At 42.5% G+C, this 15,509-nt stretch overlaps 1 protein-coding gene across 1 annotated transcript in view; it reads left to right on the plus strand.

Moving 5' to 3' along the window:
* Nucleotides 1–12,193: 12,193 nt before the first annotated feature.
* Nucleotides 12,194–15,509, plus strand: part of LOC143963324 (transient receptor potential cation channel subfamily M member 7-like) — a 189,973-nt gene continuing 186,657 nt past the window's right edge. Inside the window, exon 1 of the mRNA XM_077472928.1 lies at nucleotides 12,194–12,527. Coding sequence (XP_077329054.1) covers nucleotides 12,501–12,527 — 27 coding nt within the window. The 5' untranslated portion in view covers nucleotides 12,194–12,500. The remainder of the gene's footprint in view (nucleotides 12,528–15,509) is intronic.

Raw genomic sequence — 15,509 nt, forward strand, 5'->3', positions numbered from 1 at the left:
ATCCAAATTTAAAAAAAATAATAATAGTGTAAATACTCACGTGCTGCCCAGACAAATGGAATTTTTCCCCAAAATCTGCTGGGACACTTCCAAGAGTGTTGTCCACACGTCTCTAAAGATTTCACTGGTTCTCTTTAAGGCTTGGCTCACATGCACCTTTTTCTGTGGGAAACACAGGCACGGCAGCCCATTCAAATGAATGGGCTGCCGTGCCCTAGCAAAATCGGCTGGCACACACACATAGGTGTGAACCGAGCCTAAGCTCTATTTGCATATATGCATATGTAGTGCTAAGCCCCTAAAAAGCTGCTGATTTTTATCCTAGGTTATTTGCCGACTAGCATGGTGGCAGCCAGCCAAACAACATTCATTCATTTGGCTCAATAAACAGCCTAGGGGTTGCCTTTTTAAAGTTTATTGCAGAATTACTTGGATGGGGCCCAGGGAACCTGTGGAATACTCCAGAACACTGAACAACATTGCGAGGACATTTCTTTTTGCATCTACTTCACAGTTCCTTCAGCAGTAGGATGAATTAGACAACACTGGCACACCATAAGTAAGGCTCCAGGCAGGCAAGCCTTAGTTTTAGTGAACCAGGGGGCTAACAGCAACCACAGTCACTAGGATCCTTCACTCAGGTGTGTTCTCAGTGTCCTTGAGACTTGGGTGGCTCCCTTCAAAGTTCAACCAGACAGTCTCCTCATTTTTCTGCCCCCCCCCCAGTAAAAATCCCTCTCTCGGCTTCAAAAGAATTTGTAGCAGGAGCAATGCACAGTTGGGACCTTAATAAGACAAGCAGCATCTTCAGCATCTTCAGCTGAACCAGCCCTTCTGGCTGTGAACCTCTCCAGGTTCCCAAAATTGCCTAACCAAACCTAGCAGCCTATCTAGGAGAAGGGTTCTACACGTGTCCTTTTTTATATGCTTTCATAGCATTTTTGTGTAAGTTTGTGAACGGGATCTACCGCACCCATGCATGTGGGGTAAGTCTTACATGGAGTGTGGCAAAGACTGTAGTCATGTGGAGGATCTAACATTAAGGCAGTTCCCCTACTTAGAGATGAGCTTTTACTGTCTGCAGTAATAAAGTGCAGAGTTCCTCTGAAAAGCAACTTCTCCCCTGTCACTACACACTGTACTTGTATGTTGCCTTAGGAGGGATGTGCCAAGCCTGCTCCCACTCAACATGTCTAGCGTACCTCTGTTACCTCACTCCCAGTAACAGAATTGGGTCCCGCCGAGGAACTAGCATCAACCTCCAACAAGCTCTCACTTAACTCTGCCCTTCACGTAGCACGTGACTAGGCTATAAGTCTCGGTAACGCTAGTCTGCTCCTGGTTGCCATGGGAGATGGAACGTTAGGGAGGGTGTCAGAAGACTGACCCCCTCGCTACTGGAGGACCTGTCACCTTACCAGATACCATGTTTTAATGACTGGTTGATTGTAGCCTGTTCTTTCACTTGCTTACCCACAGCAACGACACTCCTCTTCCTTGTCTTGCTAAATTAACCTTTTGTAGTAGTTTTATTTCATACCCCATAGTGCTATTACAGACCCAGGTTCTTTGGAATACACCAGAATCAACATGCACCCCTTTGAATAACTTCAGACTAGACTCATAACGGTTAAGATAACGTTTACTGTAAAAAGGCATCATGGCAATACAACATGAATAACGTCCTGTTACTTAATCTAATTAAAATAGAGTAGTGGCCCAGGCATACCTGAGGCGAGAGTGAAGCGGGAGTCCATATAGGTATTGTCCACGACTTGGATGCTGTCCGTGGTTCCCGATATCTTAAGCTCTGTTCTAGCACTCACAGGTGTTTCTACATAGACTCTCGGCTCTCTTCATAGTGCTCCCCTTCTTTTATATGCGAAAAACCAAACCAAAAATGCTTGAACCCTTGTCCCAGCCTGGGACAGCTGTAGGAACTAACTACATGCATTTCAACCTGCCTACATTGAAGCATGTTTTACATGTTAAAAGAAAAATGAAAGTGGATTGTGGGACTTTAAATGAGGCATGGATATGTATTTGAAATGGTCTGGGATACCTGAAATATTATTCATTGTCACTGTCCCATGCGGGAAAATCTGTATACCCATAAGGAATTGCTAATCAATCCAATAAATTGAATGCAAATACTGAATAGTAGGTATATATAATGTATCATAATATATAATACATGGATCATGCAACAAGAAGCATAATTAATTATAGTAATAATCATATTGACATATTTAATGTATATAATGGATAGACATAATTGGTACAAGCAATCACAATTAAACAAATTGAATGGACATACAGAACAGGTGAACATGGTTATCCTAATAAATATAACAATAAATTAATAAAAGAAATTCATGATTGTAGCAAACTTGGCTTGGTATCCCTGAGTATGGACTCTACGCGTTTCATGGCGATTTCAGCCAATCATCAGGAGTGGGATGCATCAAAAAAATCGCTAAATAGAGAGATGAAATAAATGAGTAAATTGGTCGGTCACAGTCTCAAATGAAAAATTATTGCTTTCTAAAAAGAGAGCAGGTGTTGAATGTAAATGCATTACCTTTGGCCACGTTCAGATAAATCACCCAGCAGACCCAAAAAGGGAATAGGATGGTGGCACTGAATGAACCGTCTCCCCCGGGGTTGAGGCGGGGACACATCCCCCTCACCCTAAGCCATAGCTCTCCAAGGAACCTGGAGGAATGGAGAAGGGGCAGTGGGAAACAGCGGCCAACGGGAGAAGCGAACAGCCACACCACAATGCCAGAGTATGAGGTATGCACATATGGGCCACAGATCAGAATCTAAAAGAATAAATAAATAAAATGAATAAAAAAATAAATGTCGTGAAATAAAATGAAAATTGGATGATAAAAGCTATGATGAATAGAGATGTTTTAAAGGGAGAAAAAAAAAAAACACAAACCCGTGTTATAAAATATGTGTGAAGTAAGAGGAGTTGCAAAAAACAACACTGTCCACCTAGGCTTAAACACCTATCAAGAAGTGACTAGGTGATAAACATTACAAATAGGTGAGTGTATATAAAATGAAATAAACTAAGTAGTAAGTGATAGAAAAAAGGGTTAAATAGCCTATATATACAAAAAGGTCTAAGTGTTATGCAAGCATGTGTCTAGATTGATCCTTAAATAGGACCTCCTAATTACCTAGAGTGTAGATCAGAGCCCATAGAACCTCTCCTCCTGATGGAATGTGTGAAGTGAGCTGCTGGCCTGACCCTGCCTTTGTATCCACAGATATGGGGCGTGTCACCGCCAACGTCATGCGATTGGACAGAGTGGACACCCACCCGTGGTGCAGAGACCACAGCTGTAGTCCATCCCGTCCATATAGCCTAGCTAGATGGAAAAAGCACTGCCACACAAACCGGCATCAAGCAAGATGCCGAGCATGCAGCGTGCTGGCATGACGCCGAAGCATCAAGGTCCCACTCTGCCCCCATCATCTAACAGGGATGGGCAGGGGAGAGGGAGCTGGATGCCTCGCAATTCAATTTGTTTAATTGTGATTGCTTGTACCAATTATGTATATCCATTATATACATTAAATATGTCAATATGATTATTACTATAATTAATTATGCTTCTTGTTGCATGATCCATGTATTATATATTATGATACATTATATATACCTACTATTCAGTATTTGCATTCAATTTATTGGATTGATTAGCAATTCCTTATGGGTATACAGATTTTCCCGCATGGGACAGTGACAATGAATAATATTTCAGGTATCCCAGACCATTTCAAATACATATCCATGCCTCATTTAAAGTCCCACAATCCACTTTCATTTTTCTTTTATCATTATAGGGATGGAGGCATGCTTATGTTGCATTGGGGTCCAAACAGGTCACGCGCTTTTTAGTATACATATACCAGGGTGGAAGACACCCATTCCCCTTGTGACCTGCTATGGAAATACAAAAACCCAATACATCCAAATGATTGTATACCCTCAGATTTTTAGATTTCTGAGTTAATTTATATTTTTGGCATCTCCCCCCACTAGTTTGTATCATCATTAGGATCTATATTAATATTTCTCTTTTCTTTAATGGGTCATTATATGAAAGTCTCTTTTTATTAATGTTCTGATATTTCAGCTAATCAGCTTCCTCTTTTCATGCCCTTTGGCTCGTCCAGCCCACTGGATGGGTGGTCCTGTTTATTTTGGTCTTTCTCTCCTGGGGTTGCGAGGCATCCAGCTCCCTCTCCCCTGCCCATCCCTGTTAGATGATGGGGGCAGAGTGGGACCTTGATGCTTCGGCGTCATGCCAGCACGCTGCATGCTCGGCATCTTGCTTGATGCCGGTTTGTGTGGCAGTGCTTTTTCCATCTAGCTAGGCTATATGGACGGGATGGACTACAGCTGTGGTCTCTGCACCACGGGTGGGTGTCCACTCTGTCCAATCGCATGACGTTGGCGGTGACTCGCCCCATATCTGTGGATACAAAGGCAGGGTCAGGCCAGCAGCTCACTTCACACATTCCATCAGGAGGAGAGGTTCTATGGGCTCTGATCTACACTCTAGGTAATTAGGAGGTCCTATTTAAGGATCAATCTAGACACATGCTTGCATAACACTTAGACCTTTTTGTATATATAGGCTATTTAACCCTTTTTTTCTATCACTTACTACTTAGTTTATTTCATTTTATATACACTCACCTATTTGTAATGTTTATCACCTAGTCACTTCTTGATAGGTGTTTAAGCCTAGGTGGACAGTGTTGTTTTTTGCAACTCCTCTTACTTCACACATATTTTATAACACGGGTTTGTGTTTTTTTTTTTTTTTTCTCCCTTTAAAACATCACTATTCATCATAGCTTTTATCATCCAATTTTCATTTTATTTCACGACATTTATTTTTTTATTCATTTTATTTATTTATTCTTTTAGATTCTGATCTGTGGCCCATATGTGCATACCTCATACTCTGGCATTGTGGTGTGGCTGTTCGCTTCTCCCGTTGGCCGCTGTTTCCCACTGCCCCTTCTCCATTCCTCCAGGTTCCTTGGAGAGCTATGGCTTAGGGTGAGGGGGATGTGTCCCCGCCTCAACCCCGGGGGAGACGGTTCATTCAGTGCCACCATCCTATTCCCTTTTTGGGTCTGCTGGGTGATTTATCTGAACGTGGCCAAAGGTAATGCATTTACATTCAACACCTGCTCTCTTTTTAGAAAGCAATAATTTTTCATTTGAGACTGTGACCGACCAATTTACTCATTTATTTCATCTCTCTATTTAGCGATTTTTTTGATGCATCCCACTCCTGATGATTGGCTGAAATCGCCATGAAACACGTAGAGTCCATACTCAGGGATGCCAAGCCAAGTTTGCTACAATCATGAATTTCTTTTATTAATTTATTGTTATATTTATTAGGATAACCATGTTCACCTGTTCTGTATGTCCATTCAATTTGTTTAATTGTGATTGCTTGTACCAATTATGTCTATCCATTATATACATTAAATATGTCAATATGATTATTACTATAATTAATTATGCTTCTTGTTGCATGATCCATGTATTATATATTATGATACATTATATATACCTACTATTCAGTATTTGCATTCAATTTATTGGATTGATTAGCAATTCCTTATGGGTATACAGATTTTCCCGCATGGGACAGTGACAATGAATAATATTTCAGGTATCCCAGACCATTTCAAATACATATCCATGCCTCATTTAAAGTCCCACAATCCACTTTCATTTTTCTTTTATCATTATAGGGATGGAGGCATGCTTATGTTGCATTGGGGTCCAAACAGGTCACGCGCTTTTTAGTATACATGTTTTACATGTGTTTTCATGCTTTTTTTTTTTTTTTTTCCTGCAGTCATCATAAACTCTTGCAGAGAATATGAATCCTTGTTTTCTGTGGCTTGTGGTGAGTAAGTATGGCTAATTTTATACTGCTATTTGCAGCTGATGCAGCAACTGTTGTGGTCTTGACTGAACATAAGGAGGAGAGGATGAAGCACAGATTCCAATTTTTGTTGGGAACTTGATTTCTTAGGAAAATTTTGTTATCCTAAAGGGGTGACATTTCCCATCCTTTCAAACATTCACAATCGGCTTACAAAGCAAGAAAACAAGACAGGAACCTTTGCATGAACCTTCTGTGCACCAAGCTTCTGGACTCAATCAAGTGATCATAAATCGAGAGCAGTGAGGACAGTTTTGAATTATGTATAGTGACCTCCAAGAACAGGAAGATACAGTGCCTTGCAAAAGTATTCACCCCCTTGGCATTTTTCGTGTTTTGTTGCCTCACAACTTGGAATTAACATGGATTGTTCAGAATTTGCATCATTTAATTTACAGAACATGCCCCCAACTTTGAAGAAGTTTTTTTGTTTTTTTTTACAGTTTCCATGACCTTGCCACATCTTACCGCTGGGATTTTTGCCCATTCCTCCTTGCAAAATGGCTCCAGATCCTTCAAGTTGGATGGTTTGCGCTTGTGAATAGCAATCTTTAAGTCTGACTACAGATTTTCTATTGGATTGAGGTCTGGGCTTTGACTAGGCCATTCCAACACATTTACATGTTTCCCCTTAAACCACTCAAGTGTTGCTTTAGCAGTGTGTTTGGGGTCATTGTCCTGCTGGAAGGTGAACCTCCATCCTAGCCTAAAATCACACACAGAGTGGTACAGGTTTTGCTCAAGAATATTCCTATATTTAGCACCGTCCATCTTTCCCTCAACTCCGACCAGTTTATCAGTCTCGACTGCTGAAAAACATCCCCACAGCATGATGCTGCCACCACCGTGTTTCACTGTGGGGATGTTGTTCTTTGGGTGATGTGATGTGTTGGGTTTGCGCCAGACATAGTGTTTTCTTTGATGGCCAAAAAGTTCAATTTTAGTCTCATCAGACCAGAGCACCTTCCTCCATACATTTTGGGAGTCTCCCACATGCCTTTTTGCAAACTCAGAACATGCCATTTTGTTTTTTGCTGAAAGTAATGGCTTTCTTCTGGCCACTCTGATATAAAGCCCAACTCTCTCTCTGCTGTGGAACTCTGCAGCTCCTCCAGGGTTACCTTAGGTCTCTGTGCTGCCTCTCTGATTAATGCCCTCCTTGCCTGGTCCATGAGTTTTGGTGTGTGGCCGTCTCTTGGCAGGTTTGCTGTTGTGCCATGTTCTTTCCATTTGGTTATGATAGATTTGATGGTGCTCCTAGGGATCACTGAAAGATTTGCATATTTTTTTATAACCTAACCCTGACTTGTACTTCTCAACAACATTGTCCCTTACTTGTTTGGAGAGTTCGTTGGTTTTCATGGCAGTGTTTGGTTAGTGGTGCCTCTTGCTTAGGTGTTGCAGCCACTGGGGCCTTTCAAAAAGGTGTGTATATGTAATGACAGATCATGTGACACTTAGATTGTACACATTAGGACATCATTTCACTAATTATGTGACTTCTGAAGGTAATTGGTTGCACCAGAGCCTTTTATGGGCTTCAAAACAAAGGGGGTGAATACATACGCACATGCCAATTATCAGTTTTTTATTTCTGAAAAATAGTTGTATGTATATATTTTTCTAATTTTACTTCACCAATTTATGCCGCGTACACACGAGCGGACTGTATGGCGTACTTAGTCCGTCATACAATCCGACGGACAGTCCGTCATACTTTCGACTGAACGGACTTGACCACACACGGATGCACAAACAGTCCGTCGAAAGCTTGCGCGATGACGTGTACAGCACGTACGACGGGACTAGAAATAGGAAGTCCAATACACAGCAAAGCACCCTTCCGCCGTGTAAATCCTTTCTGAGCATGCGCCATTCTTAGTCCGTCGAACTAGCCTACTGACGAGCGGATTGTCCGCTGAAATCAAAGTACGACGGACAGAATTTCGAAAAATCCGAAATACTTAGTACGCCAGACTGCACGCTGAAAAAGTCAGCTGAAGCCCACACACGAGCGGACTGTCCGCTGAAATGTGTTTCGAGAGACTAAGTACGCCATACAGTCCACCCGTGTGTACGCGGCATTAGACTATTGTTTTCTGATTCATCACATATAATTCAGATTTAAAAAAAAACATTGAACTAGCAGCTGCAATGTAACGAAATAGCTAATAAGCCAATGGGGGTGAATACTTTTGCAAGGCAGTGTACATTCTTGAAGATAATTTTTTTTTCACATTACTACTTCTATGCCCTGTGGGAGAGGAGGTGTAAATACTATGAGGTTGATTTACTAAAGGCGAATACACTTTGCACTACAAGTGCACTTGGAGGTGCAGTCACTGTAGACCTGAGGGGAAGATCTGAAATCAGGGGAAGCTCTGCTGATTTTATCATCCAATCATGTACAAGCAAAAACGCATTTTTTTTAATTTTCCTTAGATCTACAGTGACTGCACTTTCAAGTGCACTTGTAGCACAAAGTGTATTTGCCTTTAGTAAATAAACCTCCCATGGTAATTTTATGCATATAATTTGTATTTGTACATTGTATTTGTAGATTTAAATTGGTGATACCAGGCATTATATTTGACGTAGAACTTCTAACCCTGAAGAAGCGACTGTGACCGCAAAACACATAGGAAAGGCCTTATTGGTCTCTGTTAATTGTCTGATTGTTTCTATTGCGCTATTATTCAATGAAAACCTATTTTTACTATCTGTATAATTTTTAATATTCAATGTTTTGTAAGTAAGCTTCAATACTTTTATATTATATATGCTGTTTGTGGATATGAATGTACTGAAGGGTCATCCTTGAACACCCATTTCTCTTCACTTCTTTCTTTCTACATCAATTATTGGGTTGATGATCCTTCAGTACTAAGACGTAACTGTCGGTATTCATTATGCCGCGTACACACGATCGAATTGTATGACGGACTTAGTCCGTCATACAATCCTACGGACAATCCGGCGTACTTTCTACTGAACGGACTTGACCACACACGGATACACAAACAGTCCGACGAAAGCTTGCGCGATGACGTACAGCACGTACAACGGGACTAGAAATAGGAAGTCCAAGACACAGCAAAGCACCCTTTGGGCTCCTTCTGCTGACTTTGCGTTAGTGGAAGTTTGGTTAGAGACGATTCGCGCTTTTCAGACTTCAGCTTAATTCGTCCGTTTTAGTTTTTTTAATTTATTCTCGAATTGGAATATTAATCATAGGATGAGGATGAATAAAGAAATTTGTGATAACTCTGTGTGAATATAAGCAGCAAAGCAACTTCACTTTTCTCGCATTATGAAGAAGAAAAGAATGTGCTATATTAAAAAATCACAAAATTAGCAGCATGACGAATATGCTAGCTTCAATACGAACACTAGTTTTACAAGACAGAACGCTTCCGCCCTGTAAATCCTTTCTGGGCATGCGCCATTCTTAGTCCATCGGACTAGCATACTGACGACCGTATTGTCCGCTGAAACCAAAGTACGACGGAAAGATTGTTGTGCAAAACGAAATTCTTAGTACTCCGGACTGCACGCTGAAAAAGTCAGCTGAAGCCCACACACGAGCGGATTGTCCGTTGAAATGTGTTTCAACGGACTAAGTACGTCATACAATTCGATCGTGTGTATGCGGCATTATAGATGCAGTGTCCCCTCCACACATATCTTGCTCTTTAGATTTTACGCATTCTTTGCTTTTACATGGATATCTTTGAAAAAGTGATATCATATGATCATTTTTTCAACAATTATGTATTGAAAAAAGCTGTTGTTTTCTTACCCACACCCAAACGCATGAATATGCACAATACTCACAATACATATACTGTAATATTGGGGGTTATTTAGTTTCAGTGTAGAGCTTACCAGTGAGCCGAGTCTATGCCAGATATGCAGTCAAAAGTGGTTGTAAACCCTTTTTTACAACTTTATGCTACAGGTAAGTCTATATTAAAGCGGAGGTCCACCCTAAAATGGACCTCCGCTCATCGGAATCCCCCCCCCCCCCTCCGGCGCCACAATCGGCACCTTTCAGGGGGGAGGGGGGTGCAGTTACCTGGATAATCCAGGTAACTGCACCCACTTCCGGGCTAGCTCTCTGCGGAACGAGCGTAGGTTACGCCCCCGTTCCGCAAGCGCCCGCCCCCTTCAGCAAGTGCCCCGCTGCCTGCTGGGAAACACACAGCTCCCAGAGGCAGCGGGGACCGTCCGGATTGCGCCGCGCGGCTCGCGCATGCGCAGTAGGGAACCGGGAAATGAAGCCGAAAGGCTCCATTTCCTGATTCCCATACCCAAGATGGCGGCGGGACCCGGCAGCCGAGCGAGCGATCGGCTTCGGGTGCCGACATCGCGGGCGCGCTGGACAGGTAAGTGTCACTATTTAAAAGTCAGCAGCTGCAGTATTTGTAGCTGCTGGCTTTTAAAAAAAAAAAAAAAAAACGCGGAGTCCCGGTGGACTCCCGCTTTAAGGCTTACCTGTAGCTTACCTGTAGGAGTACTATTAAGGCTTACCTGTAGCTACCCAGGATATATCCTAAACCTGCACGGTTTAGGAGATATCCCCTGTACCCTGCATATGCCGATGTCATCGGCACATGTGCACTGGGGCAAACTGAAGCAATGGCCGTTGCTTCAGTCTGCGTGCCATTACTGGCGGCTCCCATGGGTGGGAGTGACGTCATCGCGGCTCCGGCCAATCACAACGCCGGTACCGCAATACCTGGAAGTAACTCCAGGACGACATGTCGGCGACTGGAGGGGGAGATGCGGACCGCTGCGGGGGCTTCGATCTGAGGTAAGTAATACATAATGAGCTAGTATTCTATGCATACTATCTCATTATGCCTTTGGCCGCGTACACACGAGAGGATTGTCCGTCCAACTTAGTCCGCTGAAACGTGTTTCAGCGGACAGTCCGCTCGTGTGTGGGCTTCAGCTGACTTTTTCAGCGGACAGTCTGGCGGACTAAGGCCGCGTACACACGGGCGGATTGTCTGTCCAACTTAGTCCGCTGAACCGTGCTTCAGCGGACAATCCGCTCGTGTGTGGGCTTCAGCTGACTTTTTCAGCGGACAGTCTGACGGACTTTGTCTTTCGGAATTTCCGTAATTTTGTCCACTGAAACTTGGTTTTGTCCGTCCAAACTTGGTTTCAGCGGACAGTCCGCTCGTGTGTAGGCAAGTTGGACGAACTAAGTATGGCGCATGCCGAAGGTTGCATTGCAGTGTATTGGACGTCGTTTTTCTAGTCCCGTCGTACGTGCTGTACACGTCATCGCGCACGTTTTCAGCGGACTGTCTGTTCATCGTGTGTGGTCAAGTCCGTTCATTCAAATTTTGAACAGACTGTCTGTCGGATTGTCTGACGGACTTAGTTGGGCAGACAATACGCCCGTGTGTACGCGGCCTAAGTCTTTCGGAATTTCCGTAATATTGTCCGTCCAACTTTGGTTTCAGCGGACAGTCCGCTCGTGAGTAGGCAAGTTGGACGGACTAAGTATGGCGCATGCTCAGAAAGGATTTACACGGCCGAAGGTTGCATTGCAGTGTATTGGACGTCATATTTCTAGTCCCGTCGTACGTGCCGTACACGTCATCACGCAAGCTTTCAGCGGACTGTCTGTTCATCGTGTGTGGTCAAGTCCGTTCATTCAAAAGTAGGACGGACTGTCTGTCGGATTGTCTGACGGACTTAGTTGGCCAGACAATCCTCTCGTGTGTACGCGGCCTTTGTCTTGCAGGTTTTTTTTGTTTTTTTGGGGGGTTTTTTACGAGGGTTTACTTCCTCTTTAAGGGCTTTTTGGCCCATGTTTGGCCCCCTTTTTTCAGTAACTTTACCTGTCTGCAAGGATAATTGGCTGACATGTCAAATAAAGAACTGTTATAAAAAAGCAAATATTGGGCTTCAGTCTAGAGGCTGTACATGCTTGCATCCATGTTTAAACTTATTCTTTTTAAAAAAGAAGCACACAGCAAATACAATAATGTCACCTACATAAAGCAGGTAATACAAACTCTTTTATGACACGTGTCTTGTAATGTTCATCTACTTGCACCAACCTCCCACACTAACCCATCTTGTATTTTAGGTTTATTGACTCATTCAAGAGGCGAGTTTTGCAGATAATATAGGCAAGTGTGGTTACGTAAATGACTCAGTGTAAGAAATGTGGTTAGTAAGCATGATCTGGAAGTATTTGGCTGCAGTCTTTGGCTCTATAAAGACTGAACCATCTTTCTCATCATAGACCTGTTTGGTTTGTTTCTGACAACTTGTAGAAAACACATCACACTCTGCCCGAAGCTATTCTCACATAAAAGCATGGAATGTTCTTGAATGGCAATCTTCAAAATTTAAGCTAAATTAGCTTAACACATTGATGAACTTTGTCTCTCCCTAATTCTGGTCTGATCAGGATGCCCAAGAGCTGAAGACAAGCAAGGAGTGTGGAACCCTCACATACTACATTGGAGGCAAAGAAGAAACATGGACAGTTTTCAAGACCTCGATATGGTAAGTGAAAGGACAACTGCAATGTTTTCATGCTTTCTTCTTTCACCTTTCTTTTTATATATAATTACCTATAAATGCATGTTTCATTAACATCTTGCATCTCATTTTTAATGTGTAGACCTTTCAGTTGGAGCCGGATTTACATAACTGCAGCCTTTAAGAAGTAGTAAAGTCTCAAGAAAAAAAAAATTGTACCCTGCAAGTTAATATCATAATGTGCTAGTATGCACTGCATACTAGCACATTATGACAGACTGACCTAAAAAAGTGAACCCTCCAGCGGTGTGTTGACATGGCTTCCATCTTTACCTAGTCTTCTTCCAGGTTCGCATGCTCTGGCCATTTGAACAGCCAAGCAGCGATGACATCACTCCTGCGTAAGGGAGCCACGAACCCAGCACAGTGATCTGAATGGACGGCACGCTCGGTGTGCCCTTCGTTTACAGCATAGTGCAAATTCCCTGGTGTCTTCACTGACTGCTACCGATGTGAATATCTCCTAAATGATGCACGTTTAGGAGGTATCCGCTGTACCTACAGGTCAACATTATCATAAGCTTACATGTACAAGTGACCAAGCTGCTATGTTTTCTATGGGTTTAATTGCAAAAAGGCTTGGTGCCCAAAGTAACACCCCTCTGCTAGAATACCCTATTTTAACATATTGTCGGGGGGTATGTTGCCGTTTTACTGGCTCAGGCTGTTGGGACAATATGTAAATTAGCTAATATCAAATACCTATATTTGTGTGCAGATTGGCTTGCAATTATGGCTTCGCAAGGTAGAAACAATCAATTGTGAACATACATAGGATTGTCACTATTCCATAACTATAGCCATGCTATTAAAGAGCACCATCGCTTTCTAATCTCCATCTCAATTGCAACTCATCTATTGATATGGGAAATTATTTATAACATTCATATAAAGGTATACACACACAAACATTATTTTTTTTATTTTTTATTATTTATTCTTTATTGAATTTTTCCTCTATTACACAACTTCATGGTAAAAAGTGAAAAAAAGAGAAAAGAGAAGCCAAAATACTTTACATTCAAGATATTTTCCAATAATCTATCCTTCTTCCCCCTTCACCTCTCCACTACCCATATCACATTGTTTACCAGCCAACCATATCCCCTCCCCTCCCTCCTCCCCCCATCCCTTTAGCACCCCTTTAACTTACTGTCTTATTTTTTTCTTAACTCCATAATTTATTTCTATATTTATCAGTACACCTTAACTATTTTATACTGGACATCGTATCCTGTAAAAATATTTTATGGGGACATCTTACAATATGCCCATTGCAAAAGTGCTGTTTATGTGATGTTTAATGCACTGACTTTCCTCTTCCAGCTTCTACTGATATTGCTCTCCAGGCTGCTAGAAAGTTTTCCCAGGTGAAGTGAACCTGGTATCACTCCATCTAGGACAGGAGCTGGCACTACAGAGAAAGAATCAGCTCCTGACGGTCTCCTGCTTCCTCTGTTGCTGGTGCTGGCTCTATGCACTCTGATGCTCTGGGATGTGGGTTAGCAACTCGTTGATCACGATGTGGGCTTGACGACATGCCATCCCAGAACCTGGGCATGCGCTTCCCTGGTTTGAGATTGGGGGCTCAGATTGAGCACCCCTCTGTTTATGGTGCACTGCCACTTTTGCTGTCCACAGAGCATGCCTAAAAAAAAAAAATTCTTATCTTTCTATGTGTTTGGAGCAGGCATTGGGCAGACTGCAAGCTACTCCGAGCAACTTGAAATGAAGAGTCTGTCCCCACTGACAAAGAAGAACACACTGAGTTTTCCCTCATTGACATACATTGCAAAAAGCCTGTTTCTGAATCTTTTTTTTCTGTGTTAGGGGAGATGATTGCAGGAGGGTGGTAGAGGGGATAGTAGGTAAGGTGTCATGTCCTCCATGTTTGCCTACTCGTTGGGTGCCAAGGAAAGGGTCACATGTGAGACCTACCCTTGGGTGGGTTCTTCTGGGACACGCTAGGCACTTTGGTTAGGGTCACTGCTTTACACCTCGGGTACCTGTAGGATGAAAGTCCATACTGGGCAGAACCCATAGGAGGTATCTTCAGGGAGGTCTGCAAGTTGCAGCAATCTCCCCTAATAGTGGGAATTTTGATTTCGGCATGACACTGGCCATCTAGACTCCGGCCATGGTGACAAGCAATACTCTCTAGCTCCGATCCCCTTCACTCACCCACCAGACCATTGTCCCTTTTATAATGTACAGCACCAGTGAGTCAGACCCAGAAAAGCCTGCCATTAAAAGAATTAGGAAACATACTTAACCCAAACCTTCCCAGCTGGGGCAGCATTAACCACTACCTGTCCAGTACAGACAAAGTTAATCATGGCAAACATTAACTCCCCAGTCCTCTTGCATAGTAGAGAAAAATGTAAATTTTCGAGTTTTCAGAAAAGAGCAAATAAAATCATAATCTGTTAACTTTTTCAAAGCTACATGAATGAGAACATATAACACAAATAAAGTAAGGGGATTCCCAGTTTGGCTCCAAAAGTGAAAATACAGACTCTGATATAAAAAGGAGCCATTTTAACCTTGGCCTGAATTTGTGATACCCACTACATAATAGGAAAATAAAGCCCCCCCCCCCCCCCCAACACAGGGATGTGTTGGACGCACTGTTATCAATTCCATTCTTAACACATGTTACTACGGTACTTTGGGTCTTGAGGGAAAGAGCTTTTACCCCAGCATATGGAAATGCTTCTTCACAGTAAGAGCTGTGAAAATATGGAAAATAATCCCTCAGGAACTAGTTCTAGCCAGCTCAATTGATTATTTAAAAAAATTCTAAAAGCATTCCTGAATCCACAGAATATACTGTAAGTGCCTATTAACATTTTCATATAAAAACACCAGAGATCATTGATCAGGGAATATCCAAATTCCTTTGGTGATCAAAAGGATTTTTTTTCCCTGGTGGATCATATTGTACTG

The sequence above is a fragment of the Lithobates pipiens genome, unplaced genomic scaffold (genome assembly GCF_037356315.1).
Source record: "Lithobates pipiens isolate NorthernLeopardFrog02 unplaced genomic scaffold, aLitPip1_a1.2 Scaffold_8, whole genome shotgun sequence".
Lineage (NCBI taxonomy): Eukaryota > Metazoa > Chordata > Amphibia > Anura > Ranidae > Lithobates > Lithobates pipiens.